The 20,104-nt window shown below is 42.1% G+C and overlaps 4 protein-coding genes across 5 annotated transcripts; all 4 read right to left on the bottom strand.

The window, feature by feature from the left end:
- Window positions 1-1,710: 1,710 nt before the first annotated feature.
- Window positions 1,711-3,249, bottom strand: LOC118418096 (alpha-2,8-sialyltransferase 8B-like). The gene is made up of 3 exons (XM_035823925.1): window positions 3,214-3,249; window positions 2,179-2,771; window positions 1,711-1,987 (listed from the first exon to the last, which is right to left on the bottom strand). The coding sequence occupies exons 1-3, from the start codon at window positions 3,247-3,249 to the stop codon at window positions 1,711-1,713; spliced, it is 906 nt and encodes a 301-aa protein (XP_035679818.1).
- A 993-nt stretch (window positions 3,250-4,242) lies between these two features.
- Window positions 4,243-8,613, bottom strand: LOC118418008 (alpha-2,8-sialyltransferase 8B-like). The gene is made up of 4 exons (XM_035823800.1): window positions 8,247-8,613; window positions 6,037-6,319; window positions 5,092-5,637; window positions 4,243-4,822 (listed from the first exon to the last, which is right to left on the bottom strand). The coding sequence occupies exons 1-4, from the start codon at window positions 8,263-8,265 to the stop codon at window positions 4,555-4,557; spliced, it is 1,116 nt and encodes a 371-aa protein (XP_035679693.1). The 5' UTR covers window positions 8,266-8,613; the 3' UTR covers window positions 4,243-4,554.
- Window positions 8,614-9,257: 644 nt separating this feature from the next.
- Window positions 9,258-14,089, bottom strand: LOC118417048 (alpha-2,8-sialyltransferase 8B-like). The gene is made up of 4 exons (XM_035822405.1): window positions 13,723-14,089; window positions 11,188-12,055; window positions 10,264-10,812; window positions 9,258-10,068 (listed from the first exon to the last, which is right to left on the bottom strand). Exons 1-4 carry the CDS (start codon window positions 13,724-13,726, stop codon window positions 9,786-9,788), a joined length of 1,704 nt encoding a protein of 567 aa, XP_035678298.1. The 5' UTR covers window positions 13,727-14,089; the 3' UTR covers window positions 9,258-9,785.
- A 1,323-nt stretch (window positions 14,090-15,412) lies between these two features.
- LOC118417060 (alpha-2,8-sialyltransferase 8B-like) lies at window positions 15,413-19,850 on the bottom strand. Of its 2 annotated transcripts, XM_035822418.1 has the most exons (4): window positions 18,811-19,850; window positions 17,495-17,760; window positions 16,380-16,928; window positions 15,413-16,019 (listed from the first exon to the last, which is right to left on the bottom strand). In XM_035822418.1, the coding sequence occupies exons 2-4, from the start codon at window positions 17,719-17,721 to the stop codon at window positions 15,680-15,682; spliced, it is 1,116 nt and encodes a 371-aa protein (XP_035678311.1). In that variant the 5' UTR covers window positions 17,722-17,760; window positions 18,811-19,850; the 3' UTR covers window positions 15,413-15,679. The 2 variants fall into 2 exon arrangements, with proteins under 2 accessions (XP_035678311.1, XP_035678312.1); XM_035822419.1 differs by lacking the exon at window positions 18,811-19,850 and having other exon boundaries at window positions 17,495-18,380.
- Window positions 19,851-20,104: the final 254 nt, after the last annotated feature.

Here is a 20,104-nt window from a genome sequence, read left to right on the forward strand (position 1 = left end):
TGTCTCTTTAAACATTTCTAAAGTGATGTTCTTATGCCCGACAAAGGATGAACAAATAAAACCATTGGTTCACGTCGACACTCTTTGACACCTGAAGGGGACCTATAGGTGCCAAAATATAACACAGTCAAAGCTGTGTTGCAAATTGTGATAGTTAGAAACACCTCTCCAGGTTTCGGCCCTGTTGTATGTTGCAGTAGCAGAGCACACGAACGTTTTCTTCCAGTAGGACCGTGTGTTTTTCACACAACCTGCAGCTGAAACATTGTGTTGTTGTGCCGGGGTCAAAGGTCTTCCCTCAGAACTCTTGATAACCCCGTCGAGTCAGTTTTTACGCCTGGAGTCGAATGTGTAGAAGAGGTCATCCTCTAATTTTCAATATTACACTACCCGATTACCATTTCGTACAATGGAGGCGTGATAGGTGACGTGTAGTCAGAAAAAATACTCCCTTCCCCCCAACGCACATACAGAAGTGTATAGAATTGTAAAAATGTCAAAAATGCAAACTCCACAAACAAAATGACCTTCCCTTCAATTACGAGTACTTAGTACCTAATTTACACATAGAAATTACCCAACATCCCCTAGCACGTCAGGAGTAATGCCAGCCGGGTTTAGGCGGTTCGGTTCAACAACTTTAGGCAACGCAAATACCAATGGCAAGATCATACGTGCCATACAAATATCTCATGTCTGCGTGGAGTTCCTTTAATGAACAAGGGAACATAAAAGAAATGAAATGACCAGGAATAATTGCAGTTTCCTTCTTCCGATTGGGGAGGCCTTGAGGCACCAAATTTGTATGGATTATGATGCTTAATTGGGAGGAAAGGTGGAAAATGCACGACAGGTACACACGCACACAGCAGAAATAAATAGAGAGAGAGACGGACACACTTGCACACAAATATGCATGCACACACACACACATACACAATAAACAAACACACACAAGCACACAAAGAAGCAAAGAGAGTGGGACACAGACACTGTAAGTTCAGGAAAAGGCTGTTGATAGTGCAATATAGGATATAGACAAGGATAAATGGCCACTGATACAGGACACGACAATGCTTCATGCATAAAAGACATTATTATATAGTCTAAACATTTTTGCATCTAGGATAATTTTCCACATGTACTAGTACTGTCCCATCTCTTATCCCGTCTGTCTATCTTATCTGATATTCTCATCGTGAGTACAGTGAGTCGTTCGACTCTTACCTGAGTCTAATATATATCATTTGAGGTGCACAGTTGGCAAAAGGAAAGTTTGACAGATGCGCCATTGCCTAGCTTCTTGGATTAACACATTTTCATGATGTTCATTTATCTTTTAATTGTGATCTCTGCTGAGACCAGCTCAGCAAATGTTAACATTTCCAATTACGTGTCTAATGATTCCCTGTGTGTCAAAATTCTTCAACAGCTTGTACTCGTGGTCGAATACGTGTCTTGCATTGGGAACATAATTGTCGTAGTAGTGGTAGGGATCGGGTTTGTTCTGGTAGGTAGACATGGGGTAGAAGCCGTACATGGAAAAAAAAGACGATTTAGTATTGATAGAGACTACTATTAAGCATCATTATCAATATTGGTCATTTTGCGAGATGTAAACGGATGGACAAATACATTTTACTCCTACCTTTACTCCGAAGGAATTTCTTTTGTTGTGAGAAATCAGAACTTATATGGGGAGGAGCGCAGTCATGTTGGAGCGTCAGGCTTGCATTTTCCAACGACATGCCTGACAACTCCGTCGGCATTCAGCTGTCGTATCATGGCGTACTCTCTGTCAAAGTCATGACTTTCGCTTGGCGTGTGCTTGTCGTAGTAGTGGTAGAAAACACGATTGCTTTGGTATAAAGGCATGGGGTAGAAGCCGTACATGGAGATCCTATCACAGAATGTGGAGGCCAGGGCGAACGCGTTTAGGCCCGTCGAGGGGTAGTCAAACTCTTGTCCGGCAATTTCTATGTACGCCCTAGAGGGGGTTAGATGATAAAAACCCGATTGAAACAAGGATATTGTAAAAATTACATGCATATACATGAAATGAAAACAGATAAGCAATATAGCAAAGACAACAATTCAATGCAATAGAAAATGGAAACAGGTATTTTTGCTGAATAAAATAATACATAAGTTTGTGTTATTGATGGAAATGTATTATACCGTTTGCCGTCCACCAAAGACGTGGACGGAAAAGCAGTTATGGTCGTTTTGTTGTACATCTTGATTGCAGTGTTGATTACCCCCATGTCCTCCTGTCTTTTCTTCGAAAAGATAAGCGAATAGCTGAAGATCATCCCAGGCGAGTCAAACAACTGAACCCAAGGCATGGCTGTTTCCAGTGGCTTGCCAAACACAGATTGAAGGCCTCGGCTGAGCTTTGTCAACCGCCTTCCATTTACAATCGTCAAGTTTGTCCTGCTGCCGACATCCCTGCGGTATTTAAGTACTGGCGGCAGGTTGGGACGGATGACGAACTCGTGAGCGTCTATCTCAGCACCACAGCCGCTTTCGAGAAGTATACCGCCGTTACCCACCACTGCGCATGTCCGATAGTGCTTGATTGGCGTGTGCACCACGTTGCATGGACTTTTTGATGAATTCCGAAGTGTGAACGTTTGGTAGTCACATTTTTCCACGAGGACATCAAGATCGGAGTAATAAATGATGTGTCTTTTCGAGTCAAAATATTTCTTAGTAATATTCCTGTGGAGACAAAAGATGGATAAAAAACATCGGTTCACATCGTCACTCTTCTACATCTGATACTGAAATAAAACACGGTGAAATCAATGTTACATATCGCCAATAAAAGAAACACACCCTCGACTTCGGGGCCTTTCAAAACACAGTATCACCAACGTATGACTAGGGATATTGTGAAGGGGAATGAAATGTTGCGACTTACTGCACTTTCCGAATGTTTGTGACGTTGAAGTGGCCATAAAATTCTCTTTTTGCCCAGAGCCGATTCAGAAATGAATGATTCCCACTTGGATAACGATGATGATGTAGTCTCAGCAACTGAGCCCTCAGCGGTCGGCGGTTAGGCACGATAGGTTGGATAACCTTGTGTCGGTGAATTTGTTCCCCCGGCGGTGGCAAATCTGGGACCTCTGGATCCTGTTGGTAAATGTAGAAACCGACTAGACCAATACCGAAGAGTATCATAGCATGGAAGAGTGGTACTGGTCTGACCATACGTGGCCTGAACATTGTCAGTCCTCTCACCATGGTCAGTTCATACACTATCGGTCAATCAGAGACTCGATCTACTCATGTGTCCTGTTCCGCCATGACCAGAAGTGACACGTTTTGAACACGACGCGCCGCTAATACATGTACTATTGTTGTGCCGGGTTGTCCTTAGACCCTTTCCAATCCGGTTGGTCCAGTTCTAACGCCTGGGGTAATCCTGTACCTTTCAAGGATACACGACATGAAGACTATGTCGTACAATGGGTGGGTTTTACGTGCGTGTGACGTCTATTCAGAATATAATTCGCTAGTATGTGCTTCGGTAAAGTTTATGCATGCGAATATTGGTATGGAAAGTCTCCACAATACGCATGATTCAACAAACATGGAATAGAAATTATCAGCCTTCCCCGAGCACGCCCACAGTAATGCCAGGTTTGGTCAGTTTGGATCTGTCTGTAAAATGGCGATTATATACCCTCCCTATAACTTCCTTGCTTACTTCATCTACGAGGATTCGAGTAAAATAACTTAAGTCTACGTAGATTTGTTTTGATAAACATAAGACCATTATACAGAAATGAAATGACCTGGAATAATAACTGGTACATTAACTTTTTTTTCTTGTCGGACACCTTTAGGCGCCAAATTTGTACGGATCACAATTAAAGCCTAGCTGTGCGGAGAGGATAACAATGCAGATATGTCTATTGTTATAGTAACTCTGTTAGTTGCCAAAGCACAGAAACACTTTCCTCATATTCCACGTTACTATTCTATACACAGTCCTTGTAATTGTTATCATTCAACCATTCCGTTTAGACACTACACACGCATGCTCACTCAACTACACACGAGCACATATACATGCAGACGGATACATGCAAATTAACGAGCACACGAGTACATACAAACACAGACTTATACACACGCACATTCACACATGCGCAACATATGTATTTGCTAAAACGTTGAAAGACAACTTCATAGAGGAATATAGAGAACAAAAAAATGTCAGTCGTATTAATATTGGATTTAAAATATTTAATGTCACGCAAATAACGTTATGTTCCTAACATGTGTAGCGTTTTTCCGTCTCGTTCTCCTTGTTTTTGTCTGGTTTGTCATAACAAGATACAGGTCTTTTCTGTTGTTATCTTTCCGACGATTTGCGCAGTGAGTCGCACAATACTTACACTTTCTCTTTGATTTGAGGTAGCCTGCGTAAGTCGATAACTTACCCAGTCGATATATATATGGAATTAACTTTTTATTTGGCTTGAAGCACATCATGGTTATTTTCAGTTGGGTTCTGTCTACGTCTGCTATCAATAAATGTTCTCAGTCGATGTTACATTTTCCAATTACGTGTCTAATGATTCCCTGAGCGTGAAAATTCCTTAACAGCTTGAACTCGTTGTCGAATTCGTGTCTTGCGCTAGGAATACGACTGTCGTAGTAGTGGTAGGGAACGGCTTTGTTCTGGTAGGTAGACATGGGGTAGAAACCGTACATGGAGATCTTATCACAGAAGGTGGAGGCCAGGGCGAAGGTGTTCAGGCCTGTTGAGGCGAAGTTCCACTCTTCCCCCACAAGCTCCTGGTACACTCTGAGGAAAACAAAATATCAATTATGATTGATAAATCATATTTAGTTTAATCTAGTTATTATACTATATATATTCATAGAAACTACAATAGGTTGTATAAAACCAACAAGTAACCCCATTCCGGCTATCCGCCGTCTGTGCGTATGTCCATGCATATGTATCTGTGAAAAGCTTACTTGTGAAATGGAGTGTGGTCAGTTTAGTGTGGTTTTGATGCCAATCAGTGTACACGACTTATAGATGGAGGGACATAGGCGGTTTGCACCTACCCTTTGCTCCGTAGGAATGACTTGTACGGGAAAGCAACCACTGCCGTTAATTTATTCTTTTGGATGACTTTGTCTATAGACTTCATCTTCTTTGCCGCCTTAGACCGAATGAAGTACAGCGTGTAGCTCAAGACCATTCCAGGGGTCTCGCCAAGACGATCCAGCATGGCTTTCTTAAGTGTCGCGTTCTTAGACAGGAGGTCCCTGTAGACCTGTGAAAGGACTTTTTCATTCACGGTGGTCAGGTCAGTCCTGCTGCCGACGTCCGTTCTGTACGGTGAGACTGGCGGCAAGTTGGAACGGATGACGAACTCGTGAGCGTCTATCTCAGCACCACAGCCGCTATCGAGAAGTATACCGCCGTTACCCACCACTGCGCATGTCCGATAGTGCTTGATGGGAGTGCGTACAATGTTGCAGGGCATTCGCCTGCTCCTGTCTTTGAGAAGTGTGAAGTACTGCGGTTGACATTTCCTCATGAGGACGTTATAGTCCGAGTAGTAGATAACGTGACGTTTTGGGTCAAAATATTTCTGAGTGATATTTCTGTGGACAAAGGACAATATTAATATTAATATTGTTAAAGATCGAGCAAATGCCATGTGACAATAATACCATAACAAGCTATAACACGTGACCCAATATGGAGACCGACATCACAACTGAGACTACAGATTCTTATATTCATTTAATGATCAGAATGTGTTGTTTCCCAGCACACTGGATATGATTGAAATGTCTCTTGGAGTGAAAAGGGATGAGCAAAGAAATAAAGATCAGAATAATTCCAAAAATTAAAGCTTAAACTAAGCCATCATAAGGTTACAATATGTTTTGTCGGCGATGAAAAAGACAGCACGGAAATAACAAAAAGGAGTTTTATATTTGCCCTGTTGACAAACGAGCTTAGCCTTGTGGTTGAAGTAATAAACATCTCAAACTAACCGTATTCTCATGACATTCGTCATGTTGAAGTGCCACTCCTTTGTCACAGTTTGGTTAATGTCATACGTCAGACTGAGTTCATGTCTGGTCAGGTTCAGGCCCTGCCTGCGCACCGTCACTACCCCGTGGTACTCACGAAGTACCTGCAAAGAGTCGAGTCGCCATGTCCGGGTGTGGTTGTACGCGAACACCAAGCCGAGACCAATTAAGGATATGCCGAAAAGGAGAATGGCGTAGAAAAGCGACCGAAGTAATCTCCGGCCGAACATTGTTTTTCTCCAACCTGTGAAATAAGATTGATAGATGTCAAAACCAGTGTGGTTCACTGAGTTGATCAATCAATGATACGGCAAATTATGACGGAGGCGTGTAGCTGTCACAAAACGCAATAAAGTAAACAGCGAGCTTTTAATAAGTAGTTGTCTGCTACATCCTCACACTAGCACTTTCTGTTTCAAAACATAGATCAATCATTATTGTAGTTGTCTGCTACGGTATGTCTTCACACTTTTTGTTGAAACACAACAGTCAGCCATTACTATATAACCTTACATTTTCTAGTTTTGCAAAATTGTCTGATTTGTAACAAGACCACTGTACTAGTAATAATGCCTCGTATGGTCAAATGTCAAATGCATGGTTGATAACTTGTCCAATTGGTGTTTGTTTGTCATAGATTAGTCCCAACGACATGACCACAATTGCCCAAGAATACTGTACATTAGTCAACAGTGGCTAAGGGTTAGACAATTTTGTCCATTATAGTTTTACAGCTAGCGAAGGTGTCAAAATTGCCTCTCAAGTAAAATCTTCTATACACACACACACAAGTTTTGTTGACATGATAGAAAGTAAAGGGACTTTTATATGGTCAAATAAATGTTACAAAAAAGTAGATAAAGAATAAATCTTAAAACTTTACTAACGAAACAAAATAGGATAGTAAGAAAACCTCCATAGAATCAGGTGGGGCAAAACATGAGAGTCACTATCTTTTCTAATCACAAAGCAATCTTTTATGTATTTACCTACTAGTATCTTAGCATTATGAGGACTGTTTCAGTTCAAATCCATAATATGTTGTTTAGGGTTGTATTGTAGCACGTGATTTTGACCTAGAGGAAGAATTGTTCCAGCATCTGTTCCATAATTACACACACAAACATCCATGCTGAACATAAAATAAACACCTGCAGGCTAAGGTGTGTGCCCTGTGACCCCAAAACAATCTTGTTGATCAACTTTTTCTGGGTCAACTGTGTATCATGAATATTCTATCCACAAATCCTTCTTTTGTGTTCTATTAGGGTCAATCTAGAATACCATATAGACTGTTAAATGCCTCCAACCTTTCAAATTGTTCATTTTTAAAGTAGAAATTCCGCCAGTCCAGTTCGAATAAAGGTAGTGGCCGTAACAAGTGGCATGATCAGGAAGGTTGTAGTGATATGACTGAAAAACAAACCCACTAAAAACAAATGACGCAACCCAGATATCTACAATCAGTCTAACTCTAGATAAGATCTGTACCTTCTCTCATGAACCGTAGTCCCAGAATCCTTTACCTGCTGTACATCAAGCAACTTTGTAGCTCTTTTGCCATTAATGATTCACTTCAGTTGGCCAAAGTATTCTAGTAAACATGAGAGACTGTATGGACTCGGCCCGTGCCTGTCCCTAGCTAGAGCTATATATGGTTTCTTTCATGGCCACCTTTAGCTACAGGCATATAGGAGTGTCGTAGGATGCCCTTTAACTCAATGCCACCATGTTAAATTCCAAGTGACTAAGTCTTGTACAAAAACAGTTAGAATGTTCGTTGAACAAAGGAAACTACATTGCGTTGGCGGTGTCATAGATGTATAGATAACGGCTTAGAAAAATCTATTTGACTACAGCTAGCGGGTAAACCTAGTGTCAATCACACTTCTTGCATGTCTAATAGATGACGAAAGTAGGCGTGATTAGAAGGTTTGACGAGGTGGACTGACTGAGTAAGGGCACATTGGGGGTCACCAGATTGTCTTGAAGGGCATACTTGTGTTGACTTACACCTGGTCTAATGTAGTGATCATTGCTGTTTTGAAATGCAATTCTACAGCAGATTTGCGGCAAAGCGTCACGCTTAAATTGCAACAGAGAAGAACAGATTTCTTCGCTTATATACCATCATGTGTAACTTCAGTAACACTAACAATAAAGTTACTCACCCACAAAAGGTGCAGTCATAGCCAAAGGCTTCGAAACAGATGGAAGTGTGTCCAGCAGGCTTGGTGCGGCATGCCGACTGTCATTTTCGTTGTCCCGACCACTCAGACCTGGAGTGTTGCTATGTCCTACTTTCTACGACACTTACTTCGATCTATTGATGGGTCACACCACTTCTTGTGCTTCAATGCTTCTGGAACCTTAGATCTTGTGTTGACATGTGCGTGCGGTCCTCCCAAGACGTAACTGACACTTATCTAGGTCCACCAATTAACAGTTCATTAAAATAGCAGGTCGACCCGTCTGACAACTATGTGGGGAATGCCCCTACCGGCGAGTAGAGTTACTGCTGCACGTCAGCGGGTAGACAATGCACGTCAGTGGGTAGACAATGTACGTAGTTAAGCTGGTTTGCAGATGGTTGTTATTAGAACATCGGTTATTTAGAACTTCATTCCCGTGGAATACTAGGCAGCAATAGTTGATTTCGTCGTGCACACGTCCACTAATCATTCTAAAACATTGGACGATATAACTTTTCTATTAGAGTCTAATCAATATAGAACTAAGATTCATATAGCTCTCCAACTACGGAAATGGTAGTCACGGTGTGGAAGTAAATTGCACATGTTTTTGTAATCTAATAGCTTACAATTTTGATACCCAGTCTAATATTTAAGCGCACTTTCCCTGGAGATCTGGTACTTGCATTATCAGGACACGATACAGAATGTATAAAAGAGGCTCTTAAGGTAGCCAATACATACCAAAACCTGTTTTCTGTATATTTTTACGCTTGATAACAGGTGGAGATCCATGTAGTCTGTGGAACGTACGAGGGGAGGGGCCAACCGGGCGACGGGGTACAGGCAAGTCAAGTCAAGTCAAAGTTTATTACACTATACTGTAAATGCAGAAATGTTCGCGGTGGATTAATGTTCGCGGTTTTCGCGATGACCACTTCACCGCGAACTTAAAACCACCGCGAATATTTTTCTATCATGGTATTAGACTGCAGTCTATTGTGTTACCGCGAAATTTAATTCACAGCGAAAAGTCCTTTTTCCCGCTACCGCGAAATTAAATCCCGCGAACTTAAATAAGTAATCGCAACGGGTACAATGTAAAGCATAGTGAAGTATTGTATAAGACAACTAGCTATATACATTGATCTAATACTGACTGGAATATTAGATGTACATTCCAGGCTATTCAATATTAGAAGGAAAACACAGTGTACAATGTGAGACAAAGCCAGAATGCCAGTGTTAGTCTACGTACTGATAACATAGATCAAGTACAAACTACACTTAGGTTCTATTCTACAATAGTTAAAGGAGACACAGTGAGGTGAAGTTCCACTGTTTCTCCACAAGGACATGAAATAGTTCTCTTCTTGTCTTGGGAAATGATTCACACTTTATCGTCTGCATTGATTTAGTTCTCTTTTCAATCTAAGTTGGGCATTCAATCACGAAATACTATATAGGTATTCGTACTCTACATCTTCTTTGTACGTGGGACACAGTCTTTGCCAGTCATCATATTGACGCGTCGGCTGTAGGCTTGCATTTTCCAAGTACATGTCTGATAACTCCGTCGGCATTCAGCTGACGTATCATGGCGTACTCTCCGTCAAAGTCATGACTTTCGCTCGGCATGTGCTTGTCGTAGTAGTGGTAGGGGATGCGCTTGTTTTGGTACAATGGCATTGGGTAGAAACCGTACATGGAGATCTGGTCACAGAATGTAGAGGCCAGGACGAAGATGCTTAGACCACTCGAGGTGAAGTTCCACCGTTTCCCCACAAGTTTTTCATACACCCTAGGGGGTTGATAAATGAATGACCATACGTGAGTGAGAACAAATGCCACACTCAAGTACATGCACATAGAAATACGGTAATACAATGTGTCAAATGCAAACAAACCATATCCTACATAATTCACATTGGAGAAAGCAGAATTGATATTGTTTGCGCCACAACATATATACGTTATTGATGGAAATGTGTTCTACCGTTTGCTGTCTAGGAACGATACTGCCGGGAAAGCAGTAATGGTCGTTTTGTTGTACTTCTTGATTGCACTGTCGACTATCCGCATTTCTTCCTGTCTTTTTCTTGTGAAAATAAAGGGGTAACTGAAGATCATCCCAGGCGACTCGAACAGTTGAAGATCTCTGTGAGTAACGGTAGTCTTCAATGTCCTGCCATGGACAGACCGCAGGGTTCGGCTGATCTCTTTCAGTCGCTTTCCATTTACAATCGTGAAGTTAGTCCTGCTGCCTACATCTCTCTCATGGCCATGTACAGGCGGCTGGTTAAACCTGATGACGAACTCGTGAGCGTCTATCTCAGCACCACAGCCGCTATGGAGGAGTATACCGCCGTTACCCACCACTGCGCATGTCCGGTAGTGCTTGATGGGCGTGTGCACCACGTTGCAGGGGCTTTGAGGTGAGTCTCGAAGAGTGAATTTTAATTCGTTGCATTCTTTCATGAAGATGTCGAAGTCCGAAAAATAGATAATATGTTTCTTTGGATCAAAATATTTCCTGGCAAGTTCCCTGTGAAGAACAAGATCATAACAGTGAAGAAATAAAATTAATGTAATTACTTCAATCTAGTGGAGAGGTAAAACTACCCAAATGTACGGCATTCCCGTAAGCTTTAGTGTCCAGTCGATTCCCCGGCTTACAACACATATGCTTCTCACAAGTTCAAGCACGCTGAGACAATTATCAATCGTACATCTTTAATATATATAACGTTATAGGCTTTTCATATGATGTCACCTGCGTTAGATTACATCTTACGTCTGTAAAGCCCACTTATCAAAATGAGAATTATTAATTGTCGATGAAAAGCCTGTATTGTCAATGCAAGTAAAAGTTACCTGTTGAAAAAGGTTATTCATATCATTACGCAAGTGTTGAGCTTACCGCACTTTCCATAAGTTTGTCATGTTGAAGTGGTCTGTCCTTCTTACTATGGGCTGGTGCGGAAAGGTCTTCAGTGGCCGGTGGTTGTACGCAGTGACTGGTCGGCCCATGTTCAGTGGATGCTCATTGGCTGGTTGGCCCATGTTCAAAGGATTTTCATTGGCTGGTCGGCCCATGTTCATAGGGTGTTCAGTGACTGGTCGACCCATGTTCAGTGGGTGTTCATTGGCTGGTTGGCCCATGTTCAAAGGATTTTCATCGGCTGGTCGGCCCATGTTCATAGGGTGTTCAGTGACTGGTCGACCCATGTTCAGTGGGTGTTCATTGGCTGGTTGGCCCATCTTCATAGGATTTTCATCGGCTGGTCGGCCCATGTTCATAGGGTGTTCAGTGACTGGTCGACCCATGTTCAGTGGGTGTTCATTGGCTGGTTGGCCCATCTTCATAGGATTTTCATCGGCTGGTCGGCCCATGTTCATAGGGTGTTCAGTGACTGGTCGACCCATGTTCAGTGGGTGTTCATTGGCTGGTTGGCCCATCTTCATAGGATTTTCATCGGCTGGTCGGCCCATGTTCATAGGATGTTCAGTGACTGGTCGACCCATGTTCAGTGGGTGTTCATTGGCTGGTTGGCCCATGTTCAAAGGATTTTCATCGGCTGGTCGGCCCATGTTCATAGGGTGTTCAGTGACTCGTCGACCCATGTTCAGTGGACGGGCGAAGGCTATCGTCAGGTGCAGGTCGACAGCTTGTTCGTACACGCAAAACATCGCCGCGATGGTACTCAGGCCAATAGCGAAGAATACTTTTGCATAGAAAAAGGGTATGATCACGGCGCCCCTCCCGGCCTTCATTGGTGTCAATCGATCTGTAAGTGAACGTGTCACGATACAATTTCTGTACTAGAACTCCTCTAGAGCTTCGTACGTTCGTCACATAATTTCGTCTTATTGCAATGCAAACGGACAAAGAGAAAGGCTGGGTTTACACAAGCGTTTTCCTTGTCAACTCCGACGAAATCGAGTCAACCCCCCGGTGAGTTATACAATGCTCATGCCAGGTATTATTTGAAAATCAGGGAAGGCACTTGGCGCACATTTAAAAATTTGTTTCCTTCTCTTTATATTACAAGGTTTTGGTATCTGTTGAAAATTTTGAGCACCTTGTTGTGCAAGTTGGTCAAGATTCTATGCGAGGCAATACTGCAGTCGCCACACCTCTGGCACAGTCACTTCAAGGCTACTCTCCAAGCAGAGGTTAGGCTCCGGTTGTTTTTATTACGTAATTTAGTCGTTTTTATCGGGCTTTCTATTTTGTCATTTTTCTTGAAGTACGCCAGCCAGGTTTTGACACAGCAAGATAAAATACAAAATAGAAAGCCCAATAAAAACGACTAAAAACGTTTTAAAAAAAACAGCCGGAGCCCAACCTCTGCTTGGAGAGAACTTCAAGGCCTCGTGTGTAGACAGAACTCTACTCACAAAGGTGGTATCTCACTGCACTTGGGGCACCAGGGCGGCACTGCGGGGTTCGTTCACTGCGGCACTGTTGTGTTATTTTTGTTCTCCGAGCCGAACCGGAAACGCTCGTGTAAGCCCAGCCTAAGTTACGTAACGTTACGTAATTCATGGTTTGCGAAACATTACTGTGACAGATACCAATTAAGCAAATAAAACATGGTTTTCATAATCAACGCGAAAGCGTCATAACTCGTCGTATGTGAGGAGAATATCAACAAGGTGACATGTATAAACTAGCATTTTTAAACTATGCAGAGATAATGTGAATCTGGACGTCCTTTGTATAATCATATACGAAGATAGATTTTTAGTACTTTAATATTTCATGAAGGTATATGGTCTACAAACTCTTGTTGGACATAGTTTCGCACTGTAAATCATGTTTTAGATATACAGATTTATAAGCGCGACCCACCCAGTGACCTGGGGCACAATTCCGTGTGTTTTATAATACTAGCCTCTACCAGACTCCGTGGATCGGTAGAATCATTATCCTCACCACGAGTTTCGACGTGGTGAGGAAACGTACTCTTCTGGCCGGCTAACTCCCCTAGCGTACTATAGACTCTATTTGTCCAATTTCTACAATTAGACCACCGATCCACGAAGCCTGGTAGAGGCTATGTGTTTACCACAGCAACTTGATTGTAACTTATGTAAGACTTATGTAAACATATTGTTCGTCCTTGGTTCTGCTCTGCGGTAAAACGAACACACGTGTCCAGAGCTAACGCTAAGGCTGTTTGAGACAGGCCTTTCACACCAGCCAATGTCCTTCCATATGTTGAATCTGAGTCTGTCAATGTACCGAACGGTTACAAAGGACTAACATAAATCACATTTCCGTCATGTATGTACTTGACAAAACTGGCAATACCAGGTTGGTCCAGATGTACATGTGAATTGGTGCGGAACATTTTGATTACTTTATAGCTAAGGTATATAATTTTCCTAGACATCTTGATATTTTATTTATAAACCATTATTCATACATAGGAACGGTAAATTTACTCACCCATGGAGACAGAGTGTCGTATGTGACACTTTGCGCCTGAGAAGGAAGTGCGATTGACTGAAGCCACAGGTTCGGTGCTGACAACTACTGATACTATATAAACTATATAAAGTAGGGAGTTCAGCTCTGTATGAGTTGACCTTGTGGCACTTCCTACGACCTCAGCCTGTCAAGGTGTCCGCACACGACTCCTGTACACGTACCGTCTACAGATTTACAGCTACTGGCGGCTTTAATCGTTTTAGTTTTTACACGTAGGAACCTACGTTTTGACCTTCTTTTTACCAAAACCAGTTTGACAACTTTTATATCAAAGAGGCAACCTTAGTGTTATGTAAACACATCAGGTACACCCTCACTACCGACCGGCGGAGTTATTAGTAACGGCGTACGGTACTTCTCTTCAGGTTGCTGTTAACACTACATAATTGTTCTAAAAAGTAAATCACCGTTTTCAGAGGTCTTCAAAATCAAAGGCTAATTATTGTATCTATCAAATTCTGTCAAAGCTTTTCCTTCTTTTTGACATCGTCATACCTTTCTGCAGTCTCTACCAGACTCCCGCCTGGCCGAATAGGGGAATTTGGCCAAGTTATCAATAAAACTCCAGTACTGGAGGAATAAATTAGCCTTTTAGGAGTTAATGAGGAGTCTAGGCCTAGGAGTGCATTGACCTTTGCACCCATCAGCTGACAGTCGTGAGATTGCGCTTGGATGCGCTCGACTACGTGCTAAGTGATTTATGGCTCTAATGATCTCAACTCCAGAACTACTGCCTTTATACAGAAAATGAGCGGATTAGTTTTATGATCTCTGAACAGACTCCCGCGGCCGATCAGTTCACTCCTAGGCTTTTATTCCTAACTTGGCCAGATTCCCCTATTACTATTCGGCCAGGCGGGAGTCTGGTAGAGACTTAAACCGCGGACATTATCTATGGCGGGTCAAGTCTCTGGACAAAAATGCTCGTTTAGCCTCGATAGTTACCTTCGCCCAGAAGGATATATTTTAGGTGCGGTTTGTCTGCCTGGTTGTCTGTTTGAGGATATCATAACTTGAGAAGCTCTGGATGGATATCTGGTAGATAGAGCCCAGGGAAATAAAGGTTAGCCCAGCCCCCCCCCCCCCCCCCCCCACAACACACCCACCCACCCACACCCTAGCGGCTTGTTGGTACTGCATCATCATCACTGCAAACTTCCTATTTCTACATCGCGTGTTCTGGACATTCAATGGTCGTATTTCCATGTGGTAGATATTTCTTGTGAGTAAGTGGTGTAAATTTGCTCCCAGCAGCTTTATTTTGGAACTGCAGGGACTGATTTACTTTGAGACTTTGAAATAGAATAACTCAAGTAGGGGTTGATAGATCGTCCTGCATTTTGGATAACTTAAGCGATGATTTACATGATGACTATGCAAATCAATATCATGATTAATGGAGACTACATGCAATTCCACGTCAAATATTTTTCAACGCCCATCTGTATACTGAAATGATATGCACAAACATGTAAAACAGCTAAAAAGGCGTTTATTCATAAAACTGCATAAACTCAATCATGACGCTAGCAGGAAATTACTTCCTTATATGAGGTAGCGTGTTGTCGTCTATACATTCATGTTATAACTTGAATAATTACAAAAAGATGTTTGACTTCGTCGAAGATACATTGCATAGAAACATTCTATGTTTTTTAATTGAAGTTATAAGGAGAAAAATGATTGTCCGTCGACAATTTGCAAAACGCGCCTCTTGGTCTTTATAACACATACTTTGTCTTAATGCTTTCACAATTTTGGCCATAATATTGCCGTCATAAATAGATGCATTTTCCTTCGATTCAGACACATAAGAAATACGAAAGACGAAATCTCTTGAGATGAGATCTAGAATGTAAACCTACTGAAAATATGATTTTTATGTTAAGAAGGAGGGTTACATGAGGGTACTGTGTTATAAAAGCCTTCGTGTTAACGCATTCATATTGTCAACAGCCTGAAAAGGAGTCAGTACAGATACATTTTCAGAATGTATAGCACATTTTCCGACTACGTGTTTTATGATTCCATCTTCGTCCATTTGCCGTAACATGGCATACTCTTCGTCAAAGTCATGCCGGCTACTGGGCGGAAGTTTGTCGTAGTAGTGATAAGAGACACTCTTGTTCTGGTATCTAGACATGGGGTAGAAACCGTACATGGAGATCTGGTCACAGAAGGTGGAGGCCAGGGCGAAGGTGTTCAGGCCGGTCGAGGCGAACTTCCATTGTTTTCCCACGAGCTCTCTGTATAAACTAATAATAGGATTGACCAAGATTAGCTGGAATGAAGCCTTAGGTTTGGTACAGGAGAAGTAACATTGTGGTAAACGAAGAGAATCACATGGTCAAGGCACACATATGTTAACAACCTAACAAATGAGATGAAAAGGAAACTAGCAACCAAACTTGCCAACGAACTCATGATTATAGAGAAATATTTTCAGTGTAATATAATGTAGTCTTACAGATGCTCTACGCGATGGATGGGTATGTTTTGACATCACTTTCTTTTAGTCAGCTTATCATTTCTGATTTCGTTGACGTTGTCCATCTCTGCACAAGTTTCTGATACTTTCTTTGCTAGAAAATACATAGAAATTCATCTATATTTACCGTCTGCTTTCCAAGAACGACCTGGATGGAAAGGCTGTTACCGTTGACAGGTTGTTCTTCTTGATGGCAGTGTCGACTATCTGCATCCTATATCTCGCCTTCGACCCGATGAAAGCGAATGAATAACTGAAGATCATCCTCGATGATTGGCCGAGACGAGCTAGCATGGCTTTCCGAAGTGTCGCGTTGAAGGACTGAAGGTCGTCCGCGATCTGCACTAGTCTCTTAACATTTACAATGGTTAAGTCTGTCCTACTGCCTACATCATTCCGGTACTTATGTACAGGCGGCAGGTTGGAACGGATGACGAACTCGTGAGCGTCTATCTCAGCACCACAGCCGCTATGGAGGAGTATACCGCCGTTACCCACCACTGCGCATGTCCGATAGTGCTTGATGGGTGTGTACACCACGTTGCAGGGTCTGGGGCGGCGCGGGTGCGAGTTGCGCAGTCTGAACGTCTCAGGGTCGCACTGTTGCATGAAGACGTGGAAGTCCGAGAAATAGATAATGTGTAACCTCGGATTGAAATACTTCCTGGTGATGTTCCTGCAGACACAAACACAAAGACAAGTAAGTCTAATTGTTTATTTCTTGATTCCATAGCCCCAGACTGATGATATGCTATAATAGTTGCTCAACAAGTCCCAAGCCAACCGGGTGTCCCAAATCTAAGGTCATTGACCTACCTTTGTAGGGCAGACCAGCTGTCTATGGACTATACCACCCTACATTCAAGAAAGGGGCGTCCACTGTATAATGCTGCAGTACCTGAAAGTACTGCTAGGAGGCCCAACATTATCAGGTTTCTTCGTGATCTCAACAACTACCAAATACATTGTACAAAGATTCATACAAATCCATGTGAAGAATCTTGGGTTAGAGAGCGAACACACATTCACATCCCAATGATTAAAAAACAAAACCCCATCGTAGGTTAACTAATATTTAGATGTAGGCAGGCGCTAGATGGCGTCACGTAATGGTTAACATCCTTTACTACATGTTGGAGAGACCATTTAGTAAAACTGATGTAAGTGTTCCTTTTAATTTTAGAAATATCACAAATAGGTAGTTAACGTTACATCTTTATCAGAAGTACATGCTTAACCTACCGCGTTTTCCAAATGTTTGTCATGTTGAAATGTGCATTTCTTTCCGCCATCAGACGGTCTATGAAATTCGGCGGTGGTCGGAGATTCTCGGGTATGGTCGTGTTCGGACGGCGGACGAATATCCGCGCCAGGTGCAGGGTGGCTGTCTGCTTGTACACGTACAGCAAGCCGATGGTAATCAGGCCGATACCGAAAAATACTGTGGCATGGAATAATGGTCTGATCATGACGCTCCTCCCTTGGCTGGATGAAAGGTGTCAACCAACCTGAAAAATGGCATCATTTTCTGCTTAAGAAACTTCTTGTGGTACATGTGAAAGATGAGGCCTGCGGTAGGCTAACGTCACATTTCTACAGTTTGGGGAAAAGAAAAGCACGATATAAAAGACAACAAAAACACAAAACGGAACAAAAATAATTCAACAGCATGCCCTGCCATTTATTGGTATTAACTTGGCACTACAGTGGCGTTGGTTATCCAGCTTCTGTGGGCATGCCTTACTCGACGTTACAAATATATCAAACGATAACACTTCCTCCAAGTAACTGATGCATGACGGATTACGAGAATTTCAAGCACTCTATCCCCAAAGCCTCTCATAATAGACAGGTAAAGCTATAGTCTCTAACTGGATATTCGCGCTGCAAAGACCGAGCTGAAAGGTTTGAAAACTAGCAGCTGTGTCAAAACATAGTCTGAATTAGCGAAGCGAAATTAAACTCGTTCAGGCAATGACTTGAGGCTATTTTTCGGGGTGTGGTCGCTACGAAAATATCCCTATGCCCTTTCACCTCCTCTCTTGTTGATCAACTCCGAGTTAGTAGTTTACATTACTGGAGGATTTAGTCATCCGGTTAACATGACTCAACAGACCACGATTGTAACATTTTACGTCTCTTTTATATGAATCCTTGAAGACCACAAACATACAAATAGAAACGTTTACATGGTGGTTGAGTACAGAAGAGGAACAATTAGAAGTAATATATAATAACTCTAGTGCCTACTAGTTCAATTGTGAAGTAACGAACGATTGTAACATTACTAGGAGTAACCGTGAGCCATCTGCTTGACAGTTATGTCGTTGGTAAGTACGGTCACGGTTTTCTCTTTACATACTGCCCAAAAGGTTTCGTATCTAAAGAATGGAATAATCTTAAGGAAACTGGTATCCATTCTGTGTATATACTGTTCATGAGGGTATCACTGATGCAGTTAAGAATGAACACATATAAAAGGGGTTTAGGGTAGAACAAGCTTGTGAACGAGTCTAAATACAGATTACGTGCATTAGATGTACATGTATGACACTTACCATGACTGCAGACGTAGCTAGTTGAGATGTTTGTTAGGTCAGGGGCAGTGACAAAAAAGGCTGTCCTTCGAAAAGTCCACCCAGACGAATTTCGCCAGCAGGCACGGCTAACGACTTAACCGTGCGGTAACCGGTTTTACTGGCAGTCCACTTTTCATACTCACAGTCAGCAACACGCTTTGGGGCACCGTGGTCGGTCAAAATGGATTCTCATCACAACAAAGACGCAGGCAACACCGACGTCCCGTTTCCATATAATCAATGAGTTAAAGTTAAAGTTAGAAGTTCTCCAGTTTCTTGGCTTCATCGATCTTCACCTTTCGTATGTCAAATCATAGTCTTAAACTTCAACAAAGAAAGTAACACATATTTCGTTTTCCACTAATTTACTTGTCATTGGCTTAGAACAGAGTAGATACCACGGATACATTGGACATATAGCCTGAATATTTTGGCCATGAAAAACACATTTTTCTTTGACTGTCAACTTAAAGTGGTGACTGCAGACTTTTAAACATCATATTCAAACACGCATTCAAAGAGAAGAGCATCGTATATTGGGTACAAGCGTACGTAAAAGCTCATCAGATACACAATAATACATGTTGTAGGATAGGAAGAAACAGGGTCAGACGCATTGTGTATCTAAAGATGTGTCTCATTCTGGGCGATTTTCTTGAAAGTCGCGTCGTTTGGAACCGCCACAAGACGAACACTGCAACTTCTTCCCAAACAGAATGTGATTGAATTTCTAGGGAGCACCGCCTCTTCCTTAGTTCAGCAGCTATCTACAATCAATTTTTAAAAAATGGCCATTTCATTTCCAGAACACAAAATATCAAAACCGGACGTCCTGCTGCAGCATCGTAGAATGCCGCCATAGGTCCATAATCTAGTCATTTCTTAATTTCGTCAACACTAAAAAACATCCATAAAATCCAGAACTTTCCGAATTATACTTTTCACAATCAAACAAACAAACAAACAGACACACACACACACCGGACCAAAACATTAACTTTAGGCGAAGTCAATAAATCCTTTTAATATCATTCATCAGTAGGTCGGTTGTCTTATTTCAGGAAATGCAAGGAGCTTTTATATCAAATGGCCATCTGATATAAAAGCTCCTTGGGAGATGGTCAACAAACTAATGTATGATCTCGTTCTTTGATGAAGTAATATTGCATCATCTAATGTCATTAGACAGTGGCGTAACAGAAGGTTCACCGGTTGAAATCATCGCTGAACACTGCTGAAGGTAAGCCCTCATCCAGAAAAGACAAATATAGCT

The sequence above is a fragment of the Branchiostoma floridae genome, chromosome 6 (assembly GCF_000003815.2).
Source record: "Branchiostoma floridae strain S238N-H82 chromosome 6, Bfl_VNyyK, whole genome shotgun sequence".
Taxonomy (NCBI): Eukaryota; Metazoa; Chordata; class Leptocardii; order Amphioxiformes; family Branchiostomatidae; genus Branchiostoma; species Branchiostoma floridae.